This window comes from Vitis vinifera, chromosome 12 (genome assembly GCF_030704535.1).
Source record: "Vitis vinifera cultivar Pinot Noir 40024 chromosome 12, ASM3070453v1".
NCBI lineage: Eukaryota > Viridiplantae > Streptophyta > Magnoliopsida > Vitales > Vitaceae > Vitis > Vitis vinifera.
In genome coordinates this window covers 3,123,990-3,139,971 of record NC_081816.1, presented here as the reverse complement: position 1 = coordinate 3,139,971, position 15,982 = coordinate 3,123,990, and the positions used below count along the sequence as shown (strand labels likewise).

The following is a 15,982-nucleotide window of genomic DNA, read 5'->3' as shown; positions in this document are numbered from 1 at the left end:
AATTAAGGGTTTGTTTGGTAATTTTTTTTAACAATGTTATGTTATTCAGAACTAAAATACGTTGATAATCAAAAATTGTATTTTGTTTTTCAGTTTTAAAAACAAAAAAAATGACATTTTCATAAAACATCTAAAAAAATGTTTTATATTGTTCTCACCAATTTTGTGAGAATTATTTTAAAAATAATTATATAAACGCCTAGAATTAATTAAAAATAAAATAATAAATATAAAAATTATTTTTAAAACATATTTAAAAATATTATAAATTGGTTAAAAATGTTTTAAATTTTCAAATACACTTTTAATCCACAAACCATTATAAAACAGTTTTTAAAAATTATTCTCAAAAATTATTTTTCTGAACTGTTTTCAAAACAAGCAATTACATTTCGAAAACAAGCAATTATAATAATGGTTAAAAAGATTAAACTAAGTGCTTGTTTGGTGATTTTTTTTTTTTTAGAACAATTTTATGTTATTTAGAACAAAAAATATCATAAAAAATACATTGATAATCAAAAATTGTATTTTGTTTTTCATTTTTAAAAACAAAAACTATGGTATTTTTATAAAACATCTAAAACAATGTTTTCACTTGTTTTCACTAATTTTATGAGAATTCTTTTCAAAAAATAATCATACAAACACGTGGAATTAATTAAAAATAAAATAATAAACATAAAAATCATTTTAAAACATATTTTAAAATATTAAAAACAGATTAAAAATATTTTAAATTTTCAAACACACTTTTAATCAACAAACCATTATAAAACAATTTTTAAAATTAGTTCTCAAAAACTATTTTTGAAAAGAAGACCTTAGATTTTCAGTACTTTATGTTAGAAAAATTAGGCTAATCCAACCTATGGTAATCATCCTAGAGGGGGGGGGGGGGGATAACTAGGGTGGTGGTCTCTTTTTACAAATTTAAATTATGTGAATGTAAGAGACAATTATATGTAAGTATATAATAAATAATATAAAGACAATTACATATAAATTAAAAGAGTAGGGAAAAGAGAATGCAAACACAAGATTTTATAGTGGTTCGGCGCAACCCGGCCTACATCCACTCTCCTCTAGCTTCAATCCGAAGCTTGAGGTTCCACTATTTCAAGGCTTCCAAACCAAGCTTTTAAGCAATACAATTGGATTATGGTTTCAATCCACCCCTATTGAACTTTTGACTCCAAGCACCCTTTACACTTCTCAAGAGATACCCCACTCTTGAATAACCACTTAAGTAATACCCCACACTTGAAATCTTCATCTCAAAGATATACAAATAAATGATCTCACAAAATCCTAAAACAAAAACTTTAAGTTCAAATAATACAAGAAAATTAGGATTGAAAGGTGCACTAAGGATATGCAAATTTTAGAACAATAGTACACTCAAAAACACTCTTCCAATAATCAAATATATTCAAGAAAGGTTTTGAAAGGTTAAACTTTTGAAACAATGAAGATTGGAGCCTTTTTATAAAAGAAAAAAATCAAACTAGTCATTAAGTGTTCGATCGGTCGAACTGGGGGTCGACTGGTTGACTAGCCTTTAACATTTAATGCTTGGCAGGTGACCATTGGATCTCAACCGGTTGAGGTTCAACCTTGACCGGTTGAACAACCGTTTTGAAAGAAAGAGAAAATTTTCTTGCACTCTCGATCGGTTGAGTTGGGGGTGTTATTGTTCATACCCTTGACTGGTTGGGTTGGGAGTTGACCCGAACTTCGACCGGATGAGTTGGCAGTCGACTGGTTCTTCAACCGGTTAAGCCATTTTTGGCTCAACAACCAACTTTTTCAATTTAAAACCTTTTTAACAAGTTTGAAAAAAACATTTGATACAAGGTTTTAGTTGAAAATATGAAATCATCCAATTTTAAAAATATTTAAAACAACATAACTCTTGGATGATTTCGGTGCATAAGTAAAGATAATGAATGGAAATCCTAATACGCCAATAACCTTCACAAAGAGATCTTCTGAAGGTCGAGTCTTGAAAAACACTTCTCTTTGAGGTGGTCTTCTTTTTCATGGTTTTTCTTTAATTTGATTTGTATTTGTGATTGCCACTTTGAAAATCATCTTGCCTAATTACACTTGAAATATAATTATTAGTTCTAAACTTTGTTTTATTATCATCAAAACTGATATCAACCAAAATTTGGTTTCACACTTTCTTTTTGCAACACTTAGAGATTGAAGAATTATTTATTTTAAATAAATTGAAAGAAAATTACAATCCTTGGCAACCACCCCGGTTTTAAATATTTAAAACAATTTTTCAGAAATAAGACATAACAGAAATACAATACATTTAATTTCAATATAATTAGTGCAGTATGAGAAATTGTTTGAAGAAGTGAGGTGGTAAGTTTTCCATATCCTCTGTAGCAGCACATTAGAGCTCATTGTATGTAGCAGAAAAAGGGAAATTTTCATTGGGGATACTGATACAACTGCAACCACCACCACATACATCAAACCATTCAGAAAAACAGAAACTAAAAAAATTCAGGCATTTGAGTGTATACATAAACAAAATCAAACTATCCTGCTGTTTGAAAATCCCCGAAGTCATCATCTGGTGTATCTTGGGGGCCTTGCTTTTCAAGAGAAGGTGGTTCTTTTGATTCTCTTATGGAGTCTTGGGCCTCATCTTTGGAAGTTCCCTCGAGGTTGAAATTTGGTACCCAGTTTGATGGGGAATTTGGGCCCTTAGCAGCAGGTGAAAGTGGTCCTGGTGGAGGTGGCGGGGGTTTGATACAAATTGGCTCTTTTTGGTTGGTCTTTTCTTCCAGTGAGAGATTGTTCATACTTTGCTGCTCAAAAAACTTGGACTTCACCCCATGCCCACTTTTCTGTTACACCAGCAAGGGTTAAGTTCTATTAAAACGCTCATGGACACTTTGCAATGTAACGATAGCAGACAAAGGGATGCTAGTGAACTTACATTCTTTATTTGTAGAACTAGAGTCTCCCCATCTTTTAAACTGTAATCCACAGATGAAGCTTTCTGGTAATGCTGTTCCATCTCTTCAGCTGTTTTCTTTTTGTTCAGATATCTTTTCAACAATTTAAGAGGACACATCTGTGAAAACAAGTCTTAGAGCTGGGAAACATGCATCACAATATTAATTTATACTAAGTGCTCAAGACTGGTAGAATATGCAGAGCATATGACAGAAGGAAATGGTAAAACTTCATATAGATGAATTTGAGGATACTTCATATGGTCATGCAGGGCTGCCTGGAAGTCATAAGCTTCCGGCCTTTCTCTAAACCCAAGGCCAATGAAAGCATGTCGAAGACGACCACCTGCATAATTCCCAAATGAGTGACATGCTGGAAAAAAGGAACTAGATATAGAAGATGACCAGAGAAAGTAAATAGAGCATTATAATATTTACTACTTCCCAATATGAGCATCATATAAGAAGGCTGACAATGATTCAAGTAGTTTTGACTTGTGGGTTCTCAAGAAACTTTCTACTAGATGTGCTACTATGACTAGCACTACTGATAATAATAATAATATCAATGTTTCTAGATTCATGAAGGTTTCAAAGTAGTTGCATCCCATGTAAAATAGCATGTCAGATACTTTAAGTGATAAAAACATTTTCACTAAATTGAAGCCAGCTTGAAAATATTTCAACTAAGGATTATCATATGCTGCTTCCAAGGGTTACAGTTGTATAAGCTTGGTGTGTATCATTGTCTTCCAGTTATACTCTAGTTTTTTTATACTAAAATTCAAATGCATGAGCAATTACATGTTGCTTGGGGGATTTGAGTATTGGTTTCTTGAAATACAGAACATTTTATTCTTAAAATTTTCAAAATCAGGTAAGATGGATTTTCATGCTCTTTTATCTTTTCTTTCCATTTTTTTATCTTCCTCATTGTGTGTGTGTGTGTTGTGAGTGTGTGAGAGTGAGAAAGAATTAAGGCTGGAAACAATGTTAGCCAATCCTTTAGCTGCTGTTTGAGGCAATACTAAAAAAATAAAAATAAAAATTAAGAAGAATAACATTGTACAGTCTATAATCTATATTAGAAACAGAAACAAAGAGGAGAAGTTATGATTGGAAACAAAATCATTTAGCAGCTATGCTGAATGAAGAAATTGAAACAAGAAGGAAGAAGGAAGCTTAGTAGCATACCAATGTTCTCTTCTATGCGAAGAACAAAGTATCTGCAGAAGAAAGGATTTAAATTTAGGCACCCATAACTAAAAAAAATCAATTTTGAAGCAAAACAAGAGAACATCAAGGTAAACAAACTTAAATTAACACTTCAAAGTTTGATTCCAAGTTTGACTACATACTTGTGAATAACTTAACAGCACAATGCTTCAAAAGTAACAGTTCAATAAAAATGGATTTTGGTTTCAGTGACAAATGACTCAACCTGCTGCTATCAATTACAGGCTCCACAGGATGTGGCTCTCCATTTCTCAAAAATGCCCGAGCATATAATTCACCTGTTTTGAATTATCAAATCATTAATAGGCAAAATACAAATAACATAGAGGAAGTCATTCCATTTTCTTCTAATTGTAATTTGAGGATATACTTTCCTTTTCATAGGAATCCCAGTATGTTCTTACCTGTTTTCTTATCTTCAAGTTTGATAATGCATTCTTCTCCCTTGCTAACAACTTTCAGTGTCCCCTCCCAGGCCCATTTGTTGACATTCCATTCATCAGCCCTAAAATGAACTTCAGATAATAAAATCTTCATCCTCCATAAGTGTAAATAAAATTTCAGCAGTAAAATTTTTGGTTGGGGGGTTGGGGGGAACACCCCCCTACAAATTCATTTCATCTGATGTCATATGGGCTTTTACAGCAAATACAAGAAATCGAAACTTTAGTAGAATTTAGGTAGCCAGAATGCCAAATCAACAAATAATATGCCCAATTGACAGATAGCAATAATGTGCATATAGATTTGCTCCCCAAACAAACAAAAAAAAAATGAAGGAAAAGAGACAGAATATGAATTTGGAAGCCCCATTTAGTAGAATCATCAATACGGTCACCAAGAAATGGCAAAAGATCATTTAACCATTTTTTGCAATTCTATCTTTCCAAGCCAAACTAAGATGTTTTTTATTTTATTTTATTTCACTTGAGTTTTAAAGCAACTTGCTTTAAGGGTTAAGTCATTTCTAGAATTGTTTATTTTTTAACTTATTGCTTTTTATAACAATTTTATCTTAATAGAAAAAGGGATCTTTTTTTCCTTTAAACTTAATGAAACAAGTCACTTTTTCTCCTTTCCCTTTTCAAACCTTTAACTTTGTCAATACTTAAACCAATTTGTCACATAAAATATAACCGAATTCATTTTTGAAAATTTTGGGTAACTTTTGTCTTAAAAAAAAATTAAACTACTTCAACTTTGTGCAATTTGATGAGAAATTAATTTACTATAAATTAGCAAAGTTGTCATGAAAAAAAACCAAATATGATTCAAACAGGTTTTATTTTTGTTCATTTTTCTTTTGTTTCTCACGAAAATTTAGATTTAAAATTTTTTTTCATGAATTATAACTAAAAAAGAAAACTAATAACATAAGAATTACTTAATTTGGACAAGAAATTAATTTAAAATAAATCCACAAAATTCCAAAACTGAAATTAAAATTATACTGTATGCAACTACTATTTTAGTCTCATAATTCATTCAATTCTTAATGAAATTAAATTTTAAAAAATTTAGTAGATTCCTTAATTCAAAAATTAAAACAAACAATACTAAAATAATAAAATTTGAATTAGAAATGTTTTACTCCAAATTTTCAAAATTCAACCTCCTATGGTACACCAAAACCAAAATGACTATCATCAATTATAATAAAAAAAATTTAATTAGAACTTCAAAACATAATTCTTACTTATCTAAACATTCACTAGAATCAACTGTTCCAATTAATTTTAAAGAATAAAAAGTTATGCTTTGATACTCTTTCCCAAACTAAAAATCTGAAAATTAATGAAGTATCCCAATAACAAAACATATATTTTAATCACAAATTCATAAATTCAAGGGTGCACCATATGAAAACAAGTGTTGACTTAAAATATTCTATCATTAATCCACCCTTTGGCTTAGTTATGTGGAACTCTTAATAGTTGACCAACATGATCCCTTTGATCACCTCTTATGGATCTTCCAAGGTGTGGTACCATATAGCCTCCTTGAACTCACTCCAAGGATGGGATTGAATAGAGAATCATACACAATTGAGAGAATGGTTGTAGGTTTTCAAATCAATAAAGAATCCAAGCACAATTCAGGAGTGCCCCACTAAGATCTCTATAATTCAATTTCTCTCTAGCTCTCAATTGCCCTTAGGAGGTTATGAGCTGAAAATGAGATATTTATACCCAAATCTGGAAAGGGGATCTTTTAAGGATGTCATCAGCAAAGTGGAAAGGTCCAGAAAACTTAGAAGTACAACACAACTCTAATGGTTTGGTCGACCCCTGTAGAGATGTATAATTTCAAAGCACAATCACCTTTACAGTCCAGATGAATCGGTTACTGTAGCATAAATTGTCCTCAGTCTGGATCGATTGATAAACCATAAAATAAAATAAAAACAGCTCTAAGGACTTTTCAACTTTTCAAAAGATATATGCAACTATCCAATATAAAACAAAGCTTTTGTGTGAATTTTTCTTGCATAGAAAGCACTCAAGTATCTCACAAACTTACCTTTCTTACCTCCAAGATCCATGACAAGATGAAACAGAAGCTTTGACTTTTGATTTTCAAATAAGTCCAAGGTAAAATTGTGATCAACATCCTAAGCTGATTCTTTAGACAACTGGACTGAAGGAGCTAACAACACAACCTTACATTTAAAGCCAATATTACATAAATTTGACTCAACAACATCCTAACATTAATTGCAGAATGCAAAGGTTTCCAATTGACTTTGGTTCCATACTTTTTCTACTTCTTTTTTTCTTTTTCTTTTTTTTCTTTTTTTAATCTTGAATATTATTTTTTCCATTCCATGAATGAACATTCATAATAAGCCATTAACTACGAGGGGAATTTGTGAAAATTTATCATGTAATATATATTGACTAAGATCACTGCAACTATAAAAATTAAATATACAACAACAAATTTAGCCTTCTAGTCAGCAGAAGATCAGCATAAATATGTGAACACTAAAATCAAGAATGTCTTAAGAAAATCAAGTCAATGGATATCAAAATATCAAGTTTTAACAGAACTGTTGAGTGCAAACCTGTAGGAAGCTGCACTTTTCCTTGGGGGTATCTGCATTAATAACATACAACAAGATTAGGTTGACATCAAAATAACTTAAACACAATCCATACAAAGACTGAAAGAGATTAAAGTACTGATTGGAAACTGTTACTATTTCCATAAATGTTCACAGCATCTCTACTTTGTACAATTTAAAAGGAGAGAGGGAGAGAGAGAGAGAGAGAGAGAGAGAGAGAGCATGCAAATGATCATCTAGTTTATGATTGAATATGTGACTGTCTCCAGATTCTCACAGAATGGAGAGATTTTATGGTGTTGAACATGACAATAATTCAATTCATCATAGCCATAACAACCTCAAAATTCTCTAATGAGCATCCCAACTGGTGGAATTAATTGTTCTGTAGCAAAAGAAACATTTATTGACAAGGAGAGCCAAAATTTTTAATAAAGCACCTTTTTTTGTACTTTTTGTCCCAAAAAACTTAATATTCCACAATTAAATTCTTGAAACCCGAATAGCGTTCACCGGGCTTATGAAAGTGTTCTCAGGTATACATGGGAAATTGTTAGAAGCCAAATAGAGTTCAAGGGAATTGAACCATCCCCGGACTGAAACACATAAAATTTAAGAAGTTTATATCCGAAATGCAAACATTGTTAGGATCTGTAGGATTCAGCATGACTCTTAAGAAAAATTGATCAAACGAAACAAATTCCCTCACAACATCACGGAATTGGCATTTATCATTTAAACCCATGAGGATTCCATAGTCAAGCATTAGACCCAATAGATTTCATTAGGATTCCATTATCAAGAGTTAGATCCATGAAGATTTCATAAAATTCTGTATCAATTTCCCTTGACTATCATCTCCAAATGCACTATATTTTAGTGATGGCAAAATGCATTGATTCCATTAAATCTCAGAAACCCACCCATACCCGACCAGTATAAGCCACTCAAAAAACTCATAAACCATCTCCTGATTCATTACCGCCATTTTTTTTTTCTTTAAGCAATTAGGGTCTCAGAAACTTGATCCCCTTACTCTATTCCTCTTGTTCTCCAGCTCCAATTAGATGCACGAAGAGAAAATAGGTTCATTTCTCGATTGACACCACGGAGGATTATCATCAGAACTCAATAAATTATGAATAAAATCATTGGTTCCCGAAATCCCGACAGCAAATCCACAACATAAACCCTCGATCACAGATAATTACAGAGAATTGGGATTACAATGTTGATTACCAAAACCCCACAAATAACATTGACGCGAATAGAGATCAGAACCCAAAGGCTTACCAAATAAACATAGCATTCAGAGACTTGAAAGAGGATGAGCTCTACTGCTTCAGTCTCTTCGCTGTCATCAACGCCTTCCTGATTGTTCGATATCTTCTCTTCTATGTCCATGACCGACAATGGACTGCAGAGATGAACTCAATCACCTAAGATCAGATCAAAATTGGGCTGAAAATGGTGAAAACGGGGAGAGACGTTTGGGATTTAACGGGGAATTAGAGAAATGTTTAGGGTTTTAAGGGATGGACACGAGGGTCGACTATCGTTCTCAGTTATCACAACGAGTTCTCCCCACGGAGGTGGAAGTGATCAGAGCCGTCGATATGTTAGACTAAAGCTGGCCCCATCTATTGACTATCGGTGTTATATCCTCATTGAACGGCTGTGATGTTAGATGTAGAGGAGTATGAGGCTGGGTTGGTAAGCTGGTTGCTTTATTTGTAAGAAAGGTAGAGCCGCTCTGTTCATCACGAAATTCAATGAAATCACCGCACACAGCTTCAATGGGGGAAAATTCCGCTATTCTGGAGTCCATACTATAAAACTACCATCACGCCAGGGTACCAAGTCTTGTTGGACCCTGAAATTTTTTTTTTTTTTTTTTTTATAACCGTGGATGTCCGGGCCAACTTACGCGCACCTCGACTAATCCCACGGGGCCCTGAAGTTAACGACCGGGTAAACCTCCAATGGCCCTGAGGGGACTCGAACTGGTGACCATTGGGGAGCAAACCCAAGGCCTGACCAACTGAGCTACCTGAAATTTGCATCGTATCCAAATTCAAATATTACTTATTTAATAATCATATTATATTTAATAATTAAATCAAGTTAAATCTTATTTAACTCAATATAATTAACTTCTTAATCTCATATGTTTATGATTACTATTTATTTAAAATCAAATTTTAAATAAATCAAATATTGGTTAAATAGGTTATGGTTACCATAACTAGGTTAATCGGCACAATTATTAAACATGTCAATTTAGATCAAATTCATGTTAAACAATTAACCTAAAAACAATTTATTTATTTAGTAAATTATATAAATAGACATGAAGTTTATTTAAATATAGTTGTACTCGTATCAAATTAATGAAAAATGTGTCAAATTCGAAACATATTAACAAATTATATTAGACTTTGTCATCCCTATTATTGCCTTGGTTATTGTCACACCCATGAAAACTATTGTCAATTTTTTTCTTAGTGTGTGGTGCTAAGATATTGATCTTAGCCTACCTTCCCGAAAGACACATAGCAATAACAATCATAACAATCATAAGTAACAACCAATTTACAAGAACCTTCCTAACTTACATTTATTTAAAACTACAAGATTACAAAACTGTTCTTAAAAGTGTCCCAAATGCTTAATAATTTTTTTCAAAGTCAAAGAACCTAACCCTCACTAGGGACTATTACAATTTGATTATTCTCTATGATTGCTCACAATTGAATTACTCACCCTCTCTACAATGTAGGAGGTTTTTATAAATGTTGATAATATGTTTGAATTTTGAATTCAAAACAGGAGCCTAGGGTGGTGGTTATGCAATCGTCATAACCACCAAGTTGAACACACCCCTTCAGCTAAAGGTTTCTCTTCACACGGCATGAAACCCACCCCCTTCAGCTAAAGGTGTCTCTTCACATGGCATGAAACCACAAACCTATATAATGTTTCTTTACATACTGAGCCATGTCCTACCCCTTCAAGATGTCTCTTGCCAACAAGTGTCTTTATAAAATCGCCTTATGTAATTGAACCAAACACACCCTTCTCTAATCAAATTAGCCCAAGGAGATGTCTAGTGCTCTTATTGCAAGTCAAGCCCATGCCAATTTAGACTTTGGCCCCTTTTCATGTCGACCAGATCAAACACCTTGTGTGCGTGCCACTAAGCTTGCATTGGTCATCTTGCCTTAGCCATGCCCACGTGTTCTGCCATCTTTGATGCATCAATATGCCCTAACGCATTAGTGTCCACCCTTGTGCCATGTCTAAGCACCCATGGTCACCAAAGCTTGTTGTCCATGCTTATGGATTAGTCTTGTTTCAAGGCCCTTCCTTGCCTTATCCATGTTAGTCACACACCAACATATTTGTCTTGATCTTATCACTGTAGTAGCAACCTGTGCCATGCCTAAGTCCCTCTCAATTGTAGCGATAAGCTATGGCATTGCACCCATGACTTGTCATTATCATGCATAGGGCATTACACCCTTGTACTAAGCATCTGCTCATGCTTCTATGGCATCTATGTTGATGCAGCAAGACCAATTTTGTGCCTAAGACCCTTCTTGGTGCAACAACCCTCCATGTCATTACACTCATGGCTTTTCCATTTTCATGCATAGGGCATTGCATCCTTGTGCAAACCACTCGTATGAGGCGTCCTTATCATTTCAACAACACCATGCCATGCCCAAGGCCCTCCTTGGTTGCAGTAACATGTCATAGCATTGCGCTTATAGTCCTTCGATCTGCCTTAGTGCACTAGGTTAAGCGCTCTTGTGCCAGCACCGGTGAGAGGAAAGGGTGCATCACACACCTCGTGTTGTTAGGACCACAAGTTGCAAACCACACATGTCGTGGAACCCATGTGTGCATGTTGACATTCTAATCCATGTGTCATGGCCATGCTTAAGGTCATGCCTCGATGGCCCCTTGGTGTAGCCCATGTCTTGCCTAGATACCCACCTTGAGCCAACTCCCCTCAAAAGAGCATTTTAAGTTATTTTGAAAATTTTTGGAGAATACATCAACCTTGCTTGAGGAGGAATAATGGATTTATTAAATAATTAAAAAAATCCAAAAAATTCCATTTCCACTTCCAAACCTCCTTTTCAAGGTTCCCTTCAAAGAAAAATACCAGCATGCAAAAATTCCAAAACCTTCAATTTTAGCCAATTTGGTCTGTGCCACCTACTGCTTATGCGTACGCCTTATACGCGAGCTGTTGTTGTGATGCCTCATTTGTGGGATGTGTTGTGTGAGTCCCTTGCACGGGTGCCATGCGCGCGCCTCATGCGTGGGCTACCATGCGCAAGTGTCGTGCGCGCATGCCTGTGCATGTGACCTTGTTTACGCACAGGTTGTGCGCACCATGCTGATGCGCCTGCCATGTTGATGCACACACCTGTCTGCGCCTTGCATTGTGTGAGCCCTAGTATTGCCTTAACACTTTGCCTTTGTGATTCCCTTCAAACCTCCAACACCTTGCCTTTTTCTCGAGCTCAAGGTGCCCTCATTAGTGCAAGGTTCCAGCCCATGAGGCCCTTTTGCCAGAGTGTTAAGAGTCAAAGGGCTAACAATCACCACCAACATTGATTTTATCTCATATTTTCAAGTAGCATTTTGGAGAAATTCATTCATTATATAAAGCATTTTTTTTTCATGTTATTTTAATAAATAAGAAAATTAGTGAAATAAATAAAAGTTGCATTAATTATATAAGTTCGTCCACTGAGTTGCATGGTTTACAGAGAGTTATCAAATTTTACAAGAAAAAATGAATGGGTGAAGAAAGACTTTGATGGAATGCGTGAAATCCGTAAAATGATTGGGACTCAAAAGTCAAAACATAGAAATTCCAATGAGAATCCTGGCATGCTTCTGATGGAAGTTGAGGGCTTAAGTGTTTAACAATGGCACGTTATAGAGGTACTGTTCCAGTCACCGTCCTGTGTCTCTTGTCTGTCAAAACTGTTGTCACATTCACAAACCCAGCCTCTCGCATTCTTCCTTCCAGATCAGTGAGGTAGTATTCATCTAGAAATGGCTCCGTGCTCTTCATTAACGTAAACAGAACTGGAGACAATTCCTGCAACATCACGGAAACCGATCAAACAATGTGATTTCAGCTCTCATGACTGGTTTCAAAGCAGACTATTTCAGAATGCCCTGTTTCCATATGATGCCTAAAATCAGATTAGGAGGTGAACAAATTGTACCTGAAGGACCTTTGACTTCGGCTGCACAATACAGCAAACAATATCATGAATGAGAGGTGTTCTAGCAGCACAGAAGAGTGACTAAAAAAACACAAGAGAGATGGAAACTTACTGAATTATCTGTCAAAGCAATCGTGCCTCCAGGCCGAAGCAGCCGGAAGGCTTCTCTCACCAAGCCAACTATGGCTCGTGCCGGACATTCATGAAGCTGCATATATTCTTAGGGAGTCAGAACCATCATAATTATTTGAAAACGTTTCCCACTATGAGCTTCCCAAGAAGGAAGTCCAACTTTTTTTTTCTCTCATGCTAAATTTTTGTACACTCTCATGAAAAACAACGGAATCCTCGATCTAAAAATGGCGGTATTGTTAAACACTCCAGCACACAACCAATCCAACAGATGGCACTAAATGGTAAGAAACTGTTCCTTGCTATTTAGAGAACGCAAACCTCAGGCGCATCCCTGAAGAACTCGTTTTCTTCGATACTTAGCTAGTTAGCTATTTTTTTATCAGTCAAAACCCAAAAACACCAAAATGACTTTGGAAAACAGGCAGTAGAGCATGAGATTTTGCATTAAATATTTCTCATTTTCAAGAAACAGGGCATGTTTGCAATTCATTGAGAAATATTGTGAATCTTTGGCAGAACTCGAGAGGAAGATAAAGTGTATTCATGCAACTTACTAGTCAAAAAAGACATACCACATAAGCCATTGAGACAATGTCAAATGATTTAGAAGGCAAGCCTGAATCTTCCCCATTTGCATGTACCCAGTTGATCAGGTTCTTTCTTGAAGCTCTTTCCTTTTCCTTAAATTGAGCTACAGCAAGAAAGTAGGGTGACAAATCCAGGCCCTGTAGCAGATTCATCACCACATAAATAAACAAACATGGGAAGGCCAGGTAAAACCCATATCCAATATTGGACAAACTTCAGTTTGTGAACTCTCATAATATCGAGAACATCAAACTTTGCACTGTTGGCAATTTTCCACTTACAGTGACTTTAGCTGAAGGAAATTTGTCAGCAAGAAATCTGGTGCTGACACCTACAGAGCATCCAACATCTAGAATGTCTCTGACCGTGGAATTTCCTGAATACTGTAGATGATGCCGCTCAATCGCTTGAAGCCAATTCCCACGTACTATTTTATTTGCTTCTTCTAATGAAGAGGCATCAGGGGTCGCTCGCCTCACCATTGACATAGTTGCAGCTTCTGCTTCTGCTGCAGCCTGCCATAGATAAACAAATTTCAAAGGATGTAGCTAACAAGTACCAATGACTTATCTTTGTTACAAAATTTTCTTTGTCAAATGAAACCTTGGCACTAAAATTATTACAATTAAATATGTATTAAATCAACAAAGATAAAGAACATTTTCACTTATGAACACATTAACCCTTCTCACTGAACAAAATTTAGAATGAAATAATAATACATTTTAAGAGCATGAAAATAATAGGTCAAAAATTGCTCAATAAAACTAAGTATTCATGCATGTGATTCAGCCCAGAAGTAAGGAAGTTGTCCTGTTCTCTCAAATAAAATGCAAAAATTGCAACAAGTTCAGACAATAGAATGAAAATTTACCAGCCATGAAAGGTTGCCCTCATCATATGCATGGAAGGGATTCGAATAATCTGTTCAAATTACAATAGGAAAGTAACAACATGAAACATTAGCAACCTGCAAGAGTCGAAAAAAAGAAAGCACTACTATTTTGGTTATATACAACATCACCATGTTTCTGTATAATTGGTCAAGGCCAATCTCTTTCTTCTATGGTAAAAAATTGCAATATAATTGCTTTTAACCAGTGCTTAGTCCTCCTGAAAATATCTGATAAGATTTTATCGAAGCAGTGATTTGAAGAAAGAAATTGTGCAACCAATTAGACAATATGCAGTAGAAATCCATATCATCTAATTGAATGCTTCCTCATGTTTTTGTCCGAAGAGGAAAGAAAACACTAAAAGGCTGGAATACAGGAAAAGGAATAAGTAAGAATTTGAGGAATTGACAAAATTACAATCTGGGTATACGACCGAAGGGTTCTCGATGCTTTCCATCTCCTTGTAAACATCTGACTCCAGAATCTCGTTCGTCATTTCTCGCCATGGTATATTTGTTTTCTCAGCTGTACTGTTCCAGTCCATATTCCTAATGTTAATTTTATTTTTTATAAAATCAAGTGAATATGCTAACTATACCCTTCAAATTCTCAATCACTTACACTTGGAATACAAATTCATAAGAACATACCCACAGTTTGGCTGCAAGAATGAAAATTTTGTGTCTTGTGTTTTCTTTATCTTCTCAAAATTTAAAAACTCATCTAGAGATGCATAGTTGGGTAAGGTTCAATTCATAGAAGTTCCCTTTTACTCGGAATCTTATCTTAAATAATGAAACATGTAAATTCAAACCTTTTTAATTTCCATTTCTTTTTCTCACATTTTCCTGGAAGCCAAGCAACAAAAAGCCTAAGAAAACCCAATACCCAATTGGCTATACCCAACCATACCCAATTGGTTGCTGAGAAAACAAAGGAAAACAAAACAAAACAAAACAAAAGTTTTGAGACCCATAAATTCCAGTGCGTTTTTTTCCCTTCAAAACAAAACTCAATAGGGCATACTTTTCTCCGTTTCTCTCTTCCTACATTTTCTCAGTAACCAGACAGAGAAAGAGAGAGAAGAAAGGACCTGATAAGAACTTGTCTGGCACCGAGCTTGAGAACAGAATAGAGAGGTTTGAAGGAAATGATAGCTCCAACAAGCCGAGACAAAGGGGTTTCTCCTGCCCAATTGGGTCGCTCCAGCTGCCCCTCCTCGTACGCCGCCATTTCTCCACCTCCACTGCTCGACACCTCAGACGACGCCGTTCTGACCACCACTGAGTCTCTTCTTCTCCACATTCCTCTCATTCTTGCTTCAGACCCATTGGCTGAGAAGACTACAGAGAGGTTCTGTGCTGGTGCCCACAACGCCATTGGAGTTTTTACAGAGAGAGAGAAGAGAGTCCGGTGACTGTGGTGGAGCTCCGGGATGGCCGGCTATCTGAATACGATATATGCATCCGAATCTCTAAATGGCCTATTATATTCTGACACGTGGATAGAAAATGAACACGGTTATCTTCCAGGCCTCGAGCGTGCCACCTGTCAAAATGCTTATCACGTGTGAGGGTGAGTGGGTATTAATTGGGCCGGAGTTGGGTCAGGTTTCGTTTAGGTTTGGGCCGTAGGAAGAACCCCCTTCATCCTTATTGGCCCAAATTGAATGCAGGCACACCATTTATTTATTTGAACATGCACCAACTCATAGACATGGTATTTGGAGTCCGTTAGACAGTGATTCTAGAAAACGCTTTTAATTTTTCAAATACTTGAAATTTTTTATCAAGTGTTAAAAATATTAGAAACATTTTTTAGAATCACTCC

At 35.2% G+C, this 15,982-nt stretch overlaps 1 protein-coding gene across 1 annotated transcript; it reads right to left on the bottom strand.

Moving 5' to 3' along the window:
- Window positions 1-2,427: 2,427 nt before the first annotated feature.
- Window positions 2,428-15,632, bottom strand: LOC100245387 (uncharacterized). The gene is made up of 15 exons (XM_002279973.5): window positions 15,246-15,632; window positions 14,570-14,682; window positions 14,131-14,180; window positions 13,538-13,771; window positions 13,241-13,393; window positions 12,646-12,741; window positions 12,535-12,554; window positions 8,575-8,689; window positions 7,282-7,313; window positions 4,622-4,722; window positions 4,423-4,495; window positions 4,176-4,207; window positions 3,237-3,327; window positions 2,963-3,074; window positions 2,428-2,870 (listed from the first exon to the last, which is right to left on the bottom strand). Exons 1-15 carry the CDS (start codon window positions 15,530-15,532, stop codon window positions 2,559-2,561), a joined length of 1,821 nt encoding a protein of 606 aa, XP_002280009.3. The 5' UTR covers window positions 15,533-15,632; the 3' UTR covers window positions 2,428-2,558.
- Window positions 15,633-15,982: the final 350 nt, after the last annotated feature.